The sequence below is a fragment of the Pyricularia oryzae genome, chromosome 1 (genome assembly GCF_000002495.2).
Source record: "Pyricularia oryzae 70-15 chromosome 1, whole genome shotgun sequence".
Lineage (NCBI taxonomy): Eukaryota > Fungi > Ascomycota > Sordariomycetes > Magnaporthales > Pyriculariaceae > Pyricularia > Pyricularia oryzae.
This window is the reverse complement of record NC_017844.1, coordinates 4,049,261-4,065,082: the sequence shown is the minus strand read 5'-3', so window position 1 is coordinate 4,065,082 and position 15,822 is coordinate 4,049,261. Positions and strand designations below refer to the sequence as shown.

Sequence of the window (15,822 nt, the reverse complement as noted above, 5' to 3'; positions counted from 1 at the left end):
GGTGGGAATCAGGTCCATATGTGGCCTTCTAGTTCGTAGTTTGTGGCATTTACTCGTTGGATCTCCAAACGCACTGTACCGGTACCAGTGTGGTTCGACTGTCCTGGATGGTAGCTTGCCTCCGAGCCATCCCTGCCCCTGAGCTAATAGACCAGTGTGTACCTAGTAAACCCCCCACCTTAACGGGTACTAGCCCCGACTAAGTAATAAGGTAGGGACAGTGAGAGTTCGCTTGGGGCTTGATTCCAGACTTGGCGAGACCCTTTTTAGTTTTATTTTTGACGATGCTACTGTCCAAACCCGTCAGGTTATTTTTGTTGATACCTACCTACTGTAGGTATGTGGAGTACAAAGTCTTGAAACAAAATCCTTTATTGTATCAGTATGTGTATTTTCCCATAGCATTTGGCTCGCCGATATTACTGCTGCAACGCGGCAAAGTTCAGGCGGCGATCCTCCTTTGCTGGGCAGGAAATGCAAAAAAGAAGGGAACCAGAAACATTGTTCAGCTTTGGTACTGTAAGATCCGCTGGTCTTGGCTATGTAATAGACCGCAGATATTAAAAATACTACGTACGACACACAGCTGCATGTCCCGTACCAAGGTAGGAAGCTGTATTACTGTAGTTATCTTTTGCTGTGTCCACTGGCCTGCCACCAAACCCAGTCAGTCACGTCACAATTATATCGACCCAACTGGAGTATTACAAAATAAAGAACCTTTCGGCCTGCCATTTCTGTTCACGCGGTTTCTTTGCAGAGTTGCAATACAGAGTTGCAGCACATCGTCCGATGGTACATAGCAAAAACAAAGTACGGCAATTTATCTGCCTGGGGTGCCTACCATGAATCCCTTTCATTGATTCTTTCATCCGTTTTTTTTTTTTCTTACCCTCTCCACCTGTCTGGATACTTTCCAATTTTGATATTGTGAGCGCCAGGGTCTTCTAGCGGGGCTCATTCCAATCAGCGCCCCAGGTTTCAGAAGCGGCTCGCTAATGTGAAGAAATCCCTGCGACCTGCCCACCACTCCCATTTTGGGTGCGGGATTTGACTTTGTCAAGTTGGCAATCTCTGCCATTGGACATGTCCAGATGAAGAAGACTGTAGGTAGGGTAATTACTGTATAACGGTTACTGTAGGGAGACGATGTGCATAGATACAGGGGTGGGCGCCTTTTCCTTTCTTTTTTATTCTTTTATTCTTATTGTCAAGTTGCACCACAGGCCGCCCTACTGTACGGTACGAGTTGATAAAGCAAGTTTGCTCCATAAATTTAGTGGCTCTCGGAAGCCAAGTTAGGCGGAGCCAAGCGTATGGGCGAAACCCTCAAAAGAGAAAAGTCAAGCAAGAAATCCCATTGTTCTATATCGGCTCAATTTAAGTTGGTTTTTTTTCTCTCTATCTCTCTCTGTCTCTTGCCCTCCAGTTTGCTATTCCCCCGCTGCAGAAAGGACATCCGTCCTAATGCATGCAGTACTATATGTAGGGATTCATGGGCTGACCTGCGTCGATCATTCAATCCCAGCCAGATCTGAATTTCGCTTGGTTGACAACATTATACTGTAACTGCAAATTCATTCCTTGGTTTCTTGGTTCCTTGGTTCTTTATCTCTTCAGATGCCCACCGTCCGGTCTTTGCAATTGTTCATGGCACCGGTGCTGCTTCCGCTACAGGTACTATCTAGTTTTTTTTTTTAGTTTTTTTTTTTCGTATCGTGTGTTCTTTGCTCTCTCTCGCTCTCGGCCTGCAGCCTGCAGCCTGCAAGTGCAGTTTAGTCTCTGTGTGGGTTGTCTGAAAAGAAAACACGTGCCAACCGGATGCCGGGTCTAATGCAAGGGGTGGCTACCGGAGAATATCGATTGGTTCATAGTATTTGATTCCACAGCAGCAGTTCCCTGTGCTCTGCTCTTCTTGCCAGGACGGACGTTCTCTCTTGTACACCGGCGGCACTGCTGCTATCCGAACGCAACGATCTGTGTGTGGGTATGAGCTAGCCACCACTTGGAGAATCAAATTGTGAATTTGTGTTTTATGCACATGATGGTTCTTCTCTCCTTCCATGACCATACTTCCATTTGCTTTTACTTTTTTTTTGGGTTTGTTTTGTTCTGAAAGGAAAGCATCCTGGTCCTCATAAAAAAAAAGCCCACACCCCAATGCATGCCTCGCCGAAATAGCCTCATATCATGACCCCCTGATTCGAGTTTTTTTTTCCGATCCGGGTTTTGATGCTCTGTATTTTTATGCGGTTTTGTATCGCAAGTCATTCGAGAAAGTAATATTCGGTCACTCATTGGCGCCCAATCGTCCCATCCATTGATGGGAGTTGGAATGCGAGTCGAACTTTCATACTGTATGGTATGTACCTAGGCTGGGTTGCCTCCGTACCTGGAAGCTTTGCTCGCAACAAGGACAGGTCCGCACACAGTTGATGGGCAAGCCCCCCCCCCCCTATTAAGTGAGATACAAGGTTGCGCTGAACCCCCACCCACCCCGGACCCTTGCGTCCTTAATTGTACGGGTGGTAATATGTGCTGGGCCAATCATCCACCACTCACCAGAGTCGACGTGCTGCACAAACGGTCAGGCGGTGTGACGAGGGAAAACAAACAAGCAAAAAGGAAGAGATGGATGTCATGTCGGGGGCGTCTTGGGGATTGCCTGGATGGCTAAATCTAATTTGCTGTCTTTGTCCCGACTCGAAAAGGGGCCCGTCGGGTTTAATTTGAGCATTTCCTTGGGATTACAGTAATCACTTTGTCTAGATTGACCAAAAAAAGAAGATTCGATTGAGTCTTTCTGTCATCGGCGCCGATGAAACCGGGCCACAATCGGCAGACCCCCACTGCCTTGTCATGCCCACCGGCTCACCTTCCAAGTCCGACCCGGGCGTTGCCCCCGACTTTGTCACCCCAACCTACAGGAATCCCAGCGCTCATCCATCTTATTCAATTCCTACATGCTATCCGCGGTACAAAATCATTACGTGCCACGCATTGGGATTGGTACACAGTAAATACGGCATTGGCAGCCTCGGAGGCACACCCTTCCAGTAGAGAAAGTCCATATCACTTTGTTGACCACAAAACCTGTTTAGGCCCACCAACATACAGTACAGTGGCGTTTGGCATTCAAAGCAACTGATTCCGCATATAGTCGGGGCCTGTCAAACTCGTGTCCGACCAGCATGGCATTTCCAACTTTGTACCGGTATGTACGCCACGCGGCGATCGCAAGCATAATCGTTTGCTAGCCAGCCAAGCACGCCGTATTTTGTCCATCGGAAACGCCACCATGGAAAGCAACTACCATGCACAATGGCATTGGTGTTGACATCCATGTTTGTCCAAAAGCATGTTTGCTGTGTGGACGACCAAGGCGGCGTTGGCCCAGCAAGGTGCTGATGCTCAATGCGTTGAAAGACATTACAGTAGGTAGAGTATTGCAAGGTACCTACCTACCTACTCTAGGTAACCTGCAATCGTCATAAGGACCGGTAAAGGTGTGTGGTTGATTAGACTGTCGGCATTTTAGGTACGAGTCGAACTTTGGTCGTCTCCAGGTAATTTTTTTTTTTTTTCGGATTTAAACTCCATCGCCACTCCAATTCAGTCAGCTGCAGCATTTTCGGATGCTCAAACTGGTTCATCTGTGCTCCTAATCCTTGTTTTCCGACTTGATTGGGCGCCTAAGGGTTGGTCAAAGATGGCACCATCAGGGTTTCTCATCTCGGTCATTATTAATACCACCCTCCATCCGCCTTTCCAAAGTATGATTGCCGTGTTCAAAGTCACGCTCGATTCATCATCTATTCGGTGCGCTGCCGATGAGAACAGGGCGGGCCGCTGCACGGGGAACAGGGCGAAGAGGGTTCGAGTAAGGTAATTGTACCGGAAGGTAGCTTGATTGTCTTGGTGGTACCATTAATTACAGGGTTGTCTAGGTAATTTCCCTTTCGGCGTCTCACGGATCTCAATACGCGATGGCTCATTTCGGGAAATGGCTTCAAGGTTCGCGCTTCCTCGAGGTAATCAACTGGCAGCAAACCAATTTGATCGATTTGATTGGCATTTTGACAAGACTGGCTGCACACATGGCTGATTACTATATTAAAAACCCCAAGTTGTAATGCTGTCATCGAGTTTCATGATGATCGATTTGAGCTATTTGTGTCTTGTTTGGTCTGATTGGCCAGCCCGGATCGCCCCCAGCCAGCATATGCCAAGACGATTCTTTTGCTTGTTGTTGCTTTCCTGGCTATCGAGTGGATGAGAGGCTTCCGTCGCCAAGAGAACCCTTTTTAGCGTCCCATGATCCCCATCCTGGGGTCTGTCACTGATACCAGGGGAGGGGGGAGGAGCCACCAAAAGCCCAGCATCCATGCAGTTACAGCGGTACCAGTAATGGTGCTGTTGCTTTTTTGGCTCCTCACCCGCGCAATACGGAAGGGAAGGAGGGAGAAAGTAATCGCCAAGTCTCCTAGTTGGGTCGATGTTCTACTCCGTACTTCCTCGCCGCTCCGCATGTTGTTGCTTCTGGTAAAACAGGCTTTAACTAAATGACGATTGCATCTCACCAAACATCCAACGGCTTTGCTATCAACATCTACATTTGCTATCACGACCATGCTTGCTTTTTGTTTTCTCGGTAACAGGTCGACAAAACACAACATGGGCCCACAGGGCTCGCTTCTGGACAATCCTAATCATGAGACGAGATGACATGGCATTATCATTTGTGGCATATAATTCGTCCCAACTTGACATGTCGCATGTTGATACACTTTTTTCACCCAAAATATGTCATTTGTTTACACCCGGGAGCCTTGCCACAGATGCTTGTAAACAGGGAATTAGCCTGATAGTATTCGCAGAAAGGTATGATGGAATCCAAAGTAACTGGGAAAAGCAATATTCGAAAAAGTTTCGGACACGTGCTGCTGATGTCGTGCAAGCAAGCATCGGACAAATTTGCCGCCATACCGAAGCGTGGCGTAAGCCGGAAATCTTGGTATTGTTTATACGACGTCGACAAAAAAAAGTATGGGAATTGTAAGATGCTCCAAATCCAAATGTCCAAATCCAAAAATAAATATCAAACTGTTCACGACGTGACGAACTTGAGGCGTTCCATGCTGCTCCTAACGTATGCGAAGTTTGCAAAGTCAGTCTTCTTCGGCGAAAGTTGCATCTTGATGTTCCCAAGCGATTCGAAGAAAAAAAAAGACGTTCTTTCGGGCACCCCTACCCAAAAGCTGCCGTCTGTTGCTCTGAGACTTTCGTTTGCTTTGATCCAATACCCGCCGAGAAGGGAAAATGGACAAAAGCGTCTCAACTGATTCCGGTCCGAACGATTCCCGTCGACCGAGGGCCGGTGGGCTTTTCTTTTTTTTTTTTTTTTTTTTCGTCTGATCTTATCTTCTTTTTTGCATGGGCAAAGACGGCATCTAGCTAAGCTACATGGTACTACTTACCCCGCAGAAAAAGCAAGTTACGGCAATCTTGTCTTTCATGCCCTTTTTTTCACGGCTAGGCTGGAGAGAAAATAAGCTGAAGTTTCTTTGGCAAGGCTCGGTTACTGGGCTTGCTGGGTAAGGTAGTACCCCCCCCCCCCCCAAGGGCCATATCATCCACGGATGTGCGCATAAGCCTGGTAAGGTATTGGGGATAAAAGTCTTGGGACGTTTTCGTTGCTCGTGGGGTAAAAGGGGGGGAGATCCCCCAATTGCTGCCGAGACCCGCTCTCTTGCATTCGCATCACTTTGGTTCCTGGAGGAGTTTCTTCTCCCTAGGTAGGTGACTTTGACCCCTTGATATCACCTCACCAGGGTACTCTGTAATTTCCAACGGCTCTGGATTTTTCCGCCTAGACTTCCGTGCAAAATTGTGCTCAGCTCAGCTGATGACTTTTTCTGTGCAGGTGAGCTCTCAAAAAAAAAAAAAAAATTATTATTATTATTATCATTTTCAGTCCTCTTATTCTCCGGGCCTGAAACCAAACCCGAACTGCTTGTAGCAATTCTGGCTAAAAGAGGTTGTGTCTCGAAACGGTTTCAGCGCGAATATTCGAATATTCCCTTCTTGGTCCGTGCTGGTGAATTGAGCTTCTCAAAAAAGAGTCACGAGACTATTATAAGACGTGCACATACAATTCGTGACTCGTCTGTGTTCGTTTATTTTGTATTTAATGCATAACCGAGTTCAAGATTACAAAGACGTCCCCGGTGCCAGGTGTGTGCTGTGGCCGTGATCGAACAGTTTGATCACGTGCACATGTTTGCGCGTTGACGGCTATTATCCCCGTGCCAGGACTGACTCTTACACCTAACTATTTAAATGGGAAATGGGACATGTCTTTTTTATAACTAATCAGAAAGACTCTCGAAATATGTTGCTCTTAATTACTTATTTATGCGGGTTTATCACAAGTGCGGCAGTACGGACGAGCCAGTTGAATCAATCCAGGGATAGCCGGCGTCACGCCCCATGGGTCTTACCCGGCAAAATACCTCTCTTAAATATGAACGAACGCCTATTAATAAATATGGTAATCATGGACAGATTTTGCATGAAGACAAAGTAGAATAGAACAATTTCTCTTTGCTTATTTATACCGCTGCCTCCTCGTTATTTGAACTGTATTGTTCAATCTCTATTAATCCAATTGCGGTTCTTCCGTTTCGTTACTCCCTCGTGTTTAATAGCTGGGTTGGGTTGGTTATCTAAAATATCACGCTCTTTTTGTTTTTTGCCTTTTTTTATTGCTCTTTCGAAGCCTGCAACCCATAATTCCATAGAAATGCGTCTTCAACATATCGTACACATTGTTTTCCTCTATGGCGCCATCGCCGCCAAGGAACCCCGCCCATTCGCGGTATGCATGCAGGACTGTACAAACGAGTACATGAGGGACTTCCAGTGGCCTTATAAACGTGCGACAGAGAAGTGTTACAAAGACATCTGTGTAAGGTCCAACAACGGGATACAGACAGAAAGACGGGAACCGCTAATAACGCCAACGGGAATCGCTTAATAGATCGGTTCGAAGGGTGACCCCATGCTACGGAAGACACCTGTACCAGTAGCACAACAGCAAAAGACTCATGGCGATGCAACTTGACTACCTTCTCCAGGTTCGTATACGCTACAGTAGCATGAAATCCATATGTGCAAAAGCGTGTAGCATTTTGGCCTATGTATATATAGATCTTGTCTGAACTTTGTTGTTTGTCATGGGCAGTCCTCTCGGTACTGGCCCCTGATGACTTGCTACGCAGCAAGTAGTCAAGGCACCGGAAGGTTCATCTCTCCTCGAAGGGGCCCGGACGTCGCGACCTTGTGGTCCTGGTTACCGAGAACTACGTACGCCATGAGAACGTGGTGGATGCGAGAAAGGGTAGACACAAAACAGAAGAAAACAAAACAAAACGCAGCTGGTACCTTTGTCTTTGCCAAAAATACTCCTCATATTCCCCAAGTACTCTCTTCTCTTGGGCTCAACCGTCTTGCATCGCATCCAAATACAGACAAAACCAACCCTGGGCTTTTCCGTACCTAATAAAGCGTGTTTGAGGGCGCTTTGGAAGCGGAAGGACGTTGCGGGATATTGTTGGTATAAAAGGGGTAGGTAGGTAATAGGCACCTGCCGAAGCCTCCTCCTTTTTTTAGGTGTTGATCTGTCGTCGGGCCGATGGTCATATCGGGACATCAAAAGTTTAAAAGACAGCTTCAGTGGAGGCGGCTCGGGAATTAATCCAAATCTGGGACCCTTATGCGGCACATGCTTACCACGAGTGACAGGGACAGTACGAGTGAAGAATATGCCAGTGGACTTCAAATTAGATATCTTGTTTGGTTTGCTATGCTGTGTGTACGTGGGAGTTCATGTGCTTGTACTCTTTTACAGCCCACTTCTGTGACCTCACCCAAATAAAATCGGGATGGGATCCATGGTCGAGATTCTTTTGGTTTTATTACCAACTTGGCATATGTTTATATATTATCTCATTCTGGAATAAATTAGAAGAATTGTACAACACTGTACTGATGAATTGTGTTTTGGACGTCGACGCTCACGTGATGCAGTAGTTGTAGGTATGTTTTGTTAGTTGTTCTCGGAAGTGTCACGTGAGCCCCCACACGGCGGAGGCTTCGTTCGGCCTTGGAAGATTCTGGTCAGGTGGTGGGTGACGTCTGCCTTCCCACGCGGTAGACGTCATCCGATGGTGCGGCCCTGGAACCCTGCACGCCATCAACACCCCCCGGAGTCCCAGTCCAGTACCACAATCATCATGGCCCATTTGCAAGTTAGTGCCTTGCATACTGTTGAGGCGCCCTGCAGCATGTTTTTCTTGTTTTTTTGGTTGCATGCAGGAGTGATCGAATGCTTTTACCCTGGGACGGACGTGAACCCCCAGCAGTCTCACTTGCAGCCCATTGACGAGGCGCACATTCTGGGTTCACTTTAGTGTCGTTTTGCTCATGCAGTCTGTCTGTACGCGCACTGCTCGGTACAGGTCGATCTTTTTGTCTCTCTCTCTCTCTTTATTCGTCAGCACCTTTTTACCAAAAGTAGTCACTCTTCCACACAGCACCCTGCGATTCCCTCCCCTCATGCAAGCAAGCTGTTGAGTGACAAGTCTTGGTTGTCTAGCCTTGGGCTCCAGAAGAAATCGAAAGGGGAACCCTTTGGTCAGTCAGGGATCCTTGGGTCAGGTCAGGCAGAGATACAACATCACCTGCCTGCCCTACTTGAACCTCTTCTGCTGCCCAACCTCAAAACCCTCTGCACAAAATCAATCAATCGATCGTCCACTGTTAATAAGCCCGTCGATCGCATTTCGACACATCAGGCTTGTGTAAATCCCGACGGACCTGGTCTAGTGTCGCTCACTTGCAAACCCGGTCTCGTCGCCTCGTCCGGACTAGACTGCCTATACATCAGTTCCTGGACTAAGCTCGCTCGTCCGTCTCATCCGGCCAGTCAGCAGAACCGTAGATTCGGTATACTGCTGCTTCTCAAACCTGGTCCAAGTTCACCTCGGCTCACGGGGAAAATATCCGCGGTAGCCGCTTGATCCAAAATTACGCTTTAGGCGCCAACACTCCTGGTCACCTTCTCTGTGGAACGTCTATCCACAGTTGCAAAGAGTACGTCACACACGAGTAACCTGTTTCCACAAGTTCCTCCCTTGCTGATCATATCCATGAGTTTAGTGCCTAAACCGTCCAAGCTCCACGGCGTGCCCGTGAAGAAGTACACGTACCTGGAGCCACCTACTCCGGGATCCGTCACGGTTCGGAAGCGCGTAACGCGTATCATCCCACCTCCGCTGCCGCCGCCGTGCCCAGAACCCTGCCCACCGCCACCCCCGGAGATTTGCGAGCCTCCTCCTCCTCCGCCCCCGCCCGTCGTCGAGGTACCACCGCCTTGCATCGAGGTGCCACCACCACCTCCCCCTCCCCCTCCTCCACCACCATGCCCCCCGGAGCCCGAGCTCATCGACGTCATCTCGGTCGACGTCGATCCGCCAGAGCCCAAACCCCCCAAGAGCGTCAAGAGCTCCAAGTCCTCCCGCTCCAGCAGCAGTCGCCGAAACGAAAAAGAGGTCTACATTGAGCGGGATAGGTTTATTCCTTATCCTGTTCCCGTAGCGCCCCAGTATGAGACGTTCCGTTATATCGATGCGCCACCGCCACGGCCGCGGTACGTCTCACCGCCGAGACGTCGGTCGGATGAGGAGGACCGCGTCAGGGTCATGATTCGTGATAGGGAGCGGAGGAGGGAGTACTACGACTATTAAACACGTTAATTCTTCGACAAAGGTTTAGCGAGGCTTGCTCTTCTTGCTTCGAATTTGTCTTGGATACGGTTTCCTTTGATTGTCAGCATATTGTTGTATGAACCAAAGCGCATACGAAGTCTACGATAGTCTTGTGTTTTCTTTTCTTTTCTCTATTTTGTCACATCATTAATACAAACATCTTTTTTTGAAGCGTTCATATGGTTTCTTCGTTTTGTCGGGCGGTGGAATGTCCCTTGTGGACCCCCAGCTAGAGAATGTCTGTTTTAAGTCATCAGTATAAATAAGCCTTGGCTTTCGCCGATGTCTTTAATTTCCCAAATCACACGGCAGTCGGTTAAAAGCTTACTTATACGGATATCCCATGTCAAGTGTCGTATCCAATCCCTGACAGTGGTCACGGCGTAGATATTGTACGTAGTACGCATGTGGGAACAGGGATAGTGTCTTCTTGGTCCAGAGTTATGCACACATGTGTAGCACCTCTTCTTTTTTTCTGCTATCAGCATGCTTTATATGAGATGGCTCTAGCGAGTTCATCCTCTTCTCGCCGACCCAGAACCTGGCCTGAGTTAATCGTAGATCATCTCCTGTCTGTAAGTTGTAGAAGCCAGCTTGTGAGCCTTTGGACAATTCAGCCAATCCATTAAGCTCAGGCTGATGGCAAGCTTGTACAGATGAGTCGTACGAAGAAGAAGAAAAAAAAAAGAAAAAAAGAAAGAAAGATAACCTACAGATAGACAAGTGCACCACGAGTAAGCAGGCGAAGCATGTATCACGTTATGCAAAAGGTGTATATACTCTCGGATATGCGATTATGGTACTCCGTCCCGAAAGTAAAATACGTAGTAAGCCCAGCCAGATTCTTACTTTCCAAACTGAGCGAAACAAGCCTCTCCTAGCTCATCTGAAGAGGTTGTAACCTTTTTTTTTGTTTACAATATCAAAAAAAAGACACCTCGCTTCCAACTTCGTCTTATCAACGAAAATCACAAAAGTGCAGATATCGTACGTACTCCACAACAGGCCTCCTCCCATCGCGCTTTCGGCCCCCCAAGGTCAAAAGCGATCCTTACACCGAGTTCTGTCACAGGGGCTGCGGATCCCACATCAAGGTGTACGAGTCAATCCCGGCTGGTGATATCCACTTTCACCTCGGTCAGACCTTCGCCGAGCGCAAAGGAAAAAAAGAAGAAAAAAAAAGGTGCATTATTTCCGGCTCCTTTTTTTTTTCTGGGCCAGGTCCTTTTGTCACCGATTTCCCTGGGCTAGCGGGCGTTGTTGCGTTTGTAATTTGTGCTCGTAAAAAAAAAAAAAAAAAAAAAGGTAGCTAGGCTCATGGCTATTACGTAGCCGCTTTAGAAACACAAGTCAGGACACGGAGGCGAACGGGAAATACATGAATGGAAAAAAGGATAAAATATAAAATAAGAATACCAGGAAAGAAGGGGGATCCGTGCCGTCAGTTTTGACGCGAAGCGCGGCTCCCCTAATTTTTCTTTTTCCCCCTCCCACACCCCCATTTTACACCGGAGGACAAGGCGAGATCGGGAAAACAATACCGTGGTAGATCGGTAAAGAAGAGAAAAATAATAATATATACCCTAGTCCACGAGACGCGGCTCTATTCTCGGAGTCATTGCCCCAAAAAAAGGCCTGCAACTCAGTTCGAGTTGGCAGGTCCCCAGGGATGGGTCCAGTATAAGAATTCCGATATCGCCCCCATGTCCAGGGATTCATTGGTGCCTTGCCTTGCGTGGAAGGTTGCTTGATATCTCTCTCCTCTCTCGCTCCCTCTCTTTCTCTCTCATGGGTTGCTTTTGCTTCGAACCGACTCTGATCAAGTCCCTTCTGCTGTCATCTCATACTTCGGAAGTTGGCATCATCACATATACTGTCGGTGTGCTCGTAATAAACGAGACTCACTCCGGGAATTTTGCCTCCATCCCCCAAGCTCTGTTCTTTGTGGGACGATGCATTGGCCATCTACCTGGCCTTTTCTACTACCTCTTGTTCTACTGTGACGCAAGATAACGCGCTCTCGGGAATATTCTTTCCCACCTTTCTCCACGCAATTCTTTTTTTCTCTTTGCTTTTTTTTTCTTCTGCTTTGTCTCATCATACATCTCTCATCTCTACATCACCCCGCCTCCACTCTTTCCGAAGTTCACTTCGCAATGTGGCCATTGGCCAGCCCGTCCTAGCCTCGCAGGCCTGGATGAGCGATATTATGGTGTCCTGCTGGACCTGTCGCTGGACGCAGAGACCCGCGCCGAAAAGACACTTTGCCGACATGATTTGGCAGCTCTGGTCTTTCAGTTCCATGGCGATACCGCAGATTGTCGATGCTGATTCACTGAGGATCTACGTAACACAGAAATTGCAACAACAAGCCAAGGCATGGGAATGTCAGTCAAAAAAAAAAAGAAAAAAGAAAAAAGAATCCTGATCAGGGGATCTGCAAGAAACTGTTTAGAAAAAGTAATCATGGACTGATAACATACCTGTGCTCTGGCATGCTCGTCAAAGTCACCTGCCGCGGGCCGGTTCAGACTGACGAGGATTTTTGCAAAGCTGTACACCTGCATGGCAGCAGCGAATTGGGGCGGATGAATCCATATGGGTTGCCATCCGTGCGAGGGGTCACCTTCGGCTGGTGACGCTGCTGCAAAGGATCCCGTCGATGAGGCTCCGACAGAAGGTGCGGATATTGGATGTTCGTGGTGGCTTGCTGATGACGGGCCGGTCCCTGGGGCCGTGAGCAGCGGCCGGAAGCCGTCGCCTAGGAACGACTTCCACCGTTCAAGCATGTCCATAAGCTCTTCGCCTCTCTCGGCTCGACGGGCTACCAAGTCAGGCCGACCTTTGTCTTTGTCAGGTCCAGACTCTGCGCAGTAGTTGACGGCCTGACTGAGCAGGTACACGGCCCGGTCAGCGAGCTCGCACTGGGTCAGGCTGGGATAGTCAACGACCGGTCGCCAGAAGCTCAGGCACCGTCTACCTTCGCGGAAAGCCGCCCAGAGGTCTTGCCTGAGCCAGGCCCACCATACTGATTGTCTCAACCCTCCTGACGCTCCATTGACGTCCTGGGAACGTTGAATCCAAAACACGCCCTTCAGGTGTCGCTGCCAGTTTGAAACGGCAGAGTTCAGTTCGTGTGGCACTGCCGAGTTGAACGCGTCAAGCATCTCATACGTGCTAATGACAAGAGCCGTCCCCAATAGCTCTTCACTGTGGGCATAGGAATGGTATTGAAGCGCTGTTGAGACATAGTGCAAAGCTTCATGATAGTATTGCACCGCATCTGTCGGGTCCACGTTTGCGGTTATGAACATATCCCTGTGATGATTCCCGGGCCTTGGGTCTTGATTTGCAGCCCTTTGCTGAGCTACTGATGCATACCGGGCCTGGAGAGCCAGGATGGCCTTCATCAGGCCAACATTTCGCATGGCGAGCCTTACCGCATAGGTCGAAAAGTGCCTCCACGGATCAAATATGTCAAGCTGCAATCGAGTTTCAGCCCATGTTAGCATGCAATGCGGCGACTAATACAAGCAATAAAAGGTGCGTCTTTACTCACCCAGACTGCCGACCGCTCGGCAAAGGCGCGGAATAGAGCTGCTTCGTTTGAGGTTAGTTCCATATCAGTTGCCTCCTGCCAGGGGTATCTCTCAGGTATGTCCCAGTCCAGCCTGCCCATGACGCCACACCGGCTGTTGGATATCCTCAAGCCGCTCCCGGAGGCGGCAGGTCCCATTCTTTCCTGGCTGAGGCGGCGCATTCCATCATTTAGAGTGTGTGGTGGCAGCTGCGACTTGCTGTTACGGCGGCCGAGTGAGAAGCCACTGTCTGCCTCTTCGGCGTCACCTGCGAGGAGGTCGAGCCACCTCGTGCTAGCGACACCCGCGCTGAGCATTCCATCCGAAGTGACTGTTTCTGGTGATTTAGGTGAGTGTTGAATAGGCTGGGTGGTGTCAATGAGGAGATCTGCAATGCGAGGACTCGCCGTCGACACGCTGGTGGATTTCCTTTGCCTGTGGGTAGGGTACAGTTCTGGTATTGGAGGTTTGGGTTTCATGTTTGGATACATGGCCGCCAGTGCAGGGTCCACTATGTTATGAGAGTCTGGGATGGGGCCATTTGGGAAGTTGTAGTCGAGGGTCGGGGCCACGGGCCCGGGTGGCGGAAGACTTGGTCTCGTGGGAGCCGGGTCGGGAGAGTAGCCCCTTCTGGCGGATGGTGAAGAGTTATGCGATGAGCTCCCCATGGACCCATAAGACCCACGAGGATCGCCATCTTGAGATTGGGACTGGGAACGATGTTTTTGGTAAGAGGATGGAAGATGAGAATACATTGATTGCGAGGCTGCTGACGGTATGATTGCTGAGTGGCTGGTTGGGGGTCTGTCCGAGTGTCCATCTACTGATCCAGCTGTCGGAGACGATAGCTGGGGGGCGGCGGCTGCAGATGTAGCAACCGCATCCATGGCTTGAATATCTGGCCAGACGCAGTCGCGGTTTGACGTTGCACAGTGACTGCATATTGGCACTAAATATGATGTGTAGCAATCCGCATTAGTCGTGGTGGTTGAGATGCAGTGTAGCAACAAGGCCGCGTATGCAAGGGGCAAGCAGACTCACGCCTCTCGTCACATTTCTTGTGCCTTTTGCGGCATGTCAAGCTGGAATATGTTCATGTCACATCAGTGCTGCAATGAGATGTGGTTGCACAAGTACGGGCCGATAGGATGAAGTGGACCTGGTCATGCCTTGGACCAGGAAAGGAATAACAAGGAATAAAAAAAAATAAAAAATAAAAAATAAACGCAGTCAAGAACAAGAGAAGTTGTCATGCTCTCATGAGCAAGACTGATCGACAAGAACTTACCAACCGGTCTTGGTCCGTAATCCTCGCCCTCTAGGCTTCCGGATCCGCTTCTTGATCGGCTTGCGAGGCGGGTCCAAACTGCCCGGCTCTTCTTTCGCTACAATTGTACTTGATAGTGGCAGCGGCCGGGGAGGGGGTAACAACGGGGGGATCTGCTGTTGCTGTTGATGCTGGGCTCCCCCATGACTGCTCTGCCCCGTCGTTTCCATTGCTTGACACGTATGGACGTAGCACAGCAGCGTAGGTCTGGCCTCGAGGCCACTAGGAGATCCGAGAATTGGCAAGAAAGGGCACCTAAGCGCGGTGCAGGGCTGAGTGGCTTGTGTGTGCGTGTGTGTGTGCCGGGCGGGTGCGGGAGCAGCGGCAGCGGCAACAAGCCCGCATGCTGGCCCGACCACCTTTTGGGCACCTTAGCCTTTTCTTTTAGGCTCCACCGCACAATGAACTCTTGTACACTGTACTGTGTGTATTTGAGCGAGCTGCAAAGGGCTGAGACGACGGGTCCCCGTCTAGAAGAGGTTCGTTGGCGTGGAGGGCAGGAAAAAAAAAAGAAAAAGGTAAAATTACTCCGCTCAACCCTGAAAGTGGACAAAATGCACAAAAAGACCGAAACCCGCTTTGTTTACCTAGGTGAGTGAACCTTCTTTTTTTTTTTTTTTTTTTTTTTCTTGCCTTGGACGGGTCCCTGGGGTTGTGTCGTGCCGTTCCGTTGCCTTGACGCGGGCAAGAGTCTGACAAGAATCAGGAAATCCACACGTAGTTTGTGCAGGAAACGGTTTTATCGATAGTGAGTGGAGGTTAAATCAAGCGAGAAGCGAGCAGGCAGGAGCCTGGATGCGAGTTGACCTTTTCCCATCCATCCACCGAGTTATTTTTAAAAAAAATTCTTTCTTGGTTAGGTATGGGATAGGCAAAAGTCTGAACGAGGTCGTGTGGGAAAAGGGGACCTCGTCTAGATTTAGTCCAAAAAACCCACCCTCTTTACCTTTTGGATGCCTAGCCAGAAGTCTTGGGAGTACAAACTCTAAGAAATGGCGGATAGAGTTCATTCCTTTGCGAGGGTATCAAAGACTGGAGAAGGAAATTACTGCCGCAGGAAGAAAAAAAAATCATAAAAAAAAGGAGAAAA

The 15,822-nt window shown here is 49.0% G+C and overlaps 6 protein-coding genes across 6 annotated transcripts; 4 read left to right on the top strand and 2 right to left on the bottom strand.

Moving 5' to 3' along the window:
- Positions 1–419: 419 nt before the first annotated feature.
- On the bottom strand, positions 420–1,036 carry MGG_16268 (uncharacterized protein; the record flags this gene model as incomplete). Its single annotated transcript, XM_003709866.1, has 3 exons — positions 420–534; positions 585–613; positions 893–1,036. The coding sequence occupies 3 exons, from the start codon at positions 1,034–1,036 to the stop codon at positions 420–422; spliced, it is 288 nt and encodes a 95-aa protein (XP_003709914.1).
- A 1,603-nt stretch (positions 1,037–2,639) lies between these two features.
- Positions 2,640–3,141, top strand: MGG_16267 (uncharacterized protein). The gene has a single exon (XM_003709865.1). The coding sequence runs from the start codon at positions 2,860–2,862 to the stop codon at positions 3,058–3,060; it is 201 nt and encodes a 66-aa protein (XP_003709913.1). The 5' UTR covers positions 2,640–2,859; the 3' UTR covers positions 3,061–3,141.
- Positions 3,142–3,358: 217 nt separating this feature from the next.
- Positions 3,359–4,656, top strand: MGG_16266 (uncharacterized protein; the record flags this gene model as incomplete). The annotated part of the gene is made up of 3 exons (XM_003709864.1): positions 3,359–3,434; positions 3,496–3,506; positions 3,617–4,656. The coding sequence occupies 3 exons, from the start codon at positions 3,359–3,361 to the stop codon at positions 3,887–3,889; spliced, it is 360 nt and encodes a 119-aa protein (XP_003709912.1). The 3' UTR covers positions 3,890–4,656.
- A 2,146-nt stretch (positions 4,657–6,802) lies between these two features.
- On the top strand, positions 6,803–7,123 carry MGG_16265 (uncharacterized protein; the record flags this gene model as incomplete). Its single annotated transcript, XM_003709863.1, has 2 exons — positions 6,803–6,877; positions 7,040–7,123. The coding sequence occupies 2 exons, from the start codon at positions 6,803–6,805 to the stop codon at positions 7,121–7,123; spliced, it is 159 nt and encodes a 52-aa protein (XP_003709911.1).
- A 1,165-nt stretch (positions 7,124–8,288) lies between these two features.
- On the top strand, positions 8,289–10,001 carry MGG_11739 (uncharacterized protein). The gene is made up of 2 exons (XM_003709862.1): positions 8,289–9,153; positions 9,220–10,001. Coding segments are annotated over exons 1-2 (588 nt in total). The 5' UTR covers positions 8,289–9,152; the 3' UTR covers positions 9,807–10,001.
- Positions 10,002–11,335: 1,334 nt separating this feature from the next.
- On the bottom strand, positions 11,336–15,801 carry MGG_09273 (uncharacterized protein). Its single transcript, XM_003709861.1, has 5 exons — positions 14,694–15,801; positions 14,447–14,487; positions 13,387–14,354; positions 12,311–13,309; positions 11,336–12,170 (listed from the first exon to the last, which is right to left on the bottom strand). Exons 1-5 carry the CDS (start codon positions 14,900–14,902, stop codon positions 11,925–11,927), a joined length of 2,463 nt encoding a protein of 820 aa, XP_003709909.1. The 5' UTR covers positions 14,903–15,801; the 3' UTR covers positions 11,336–11,924.
- Between the last annotated feature and the right edge of the window lie 21 nt (positions 15,802–15,822).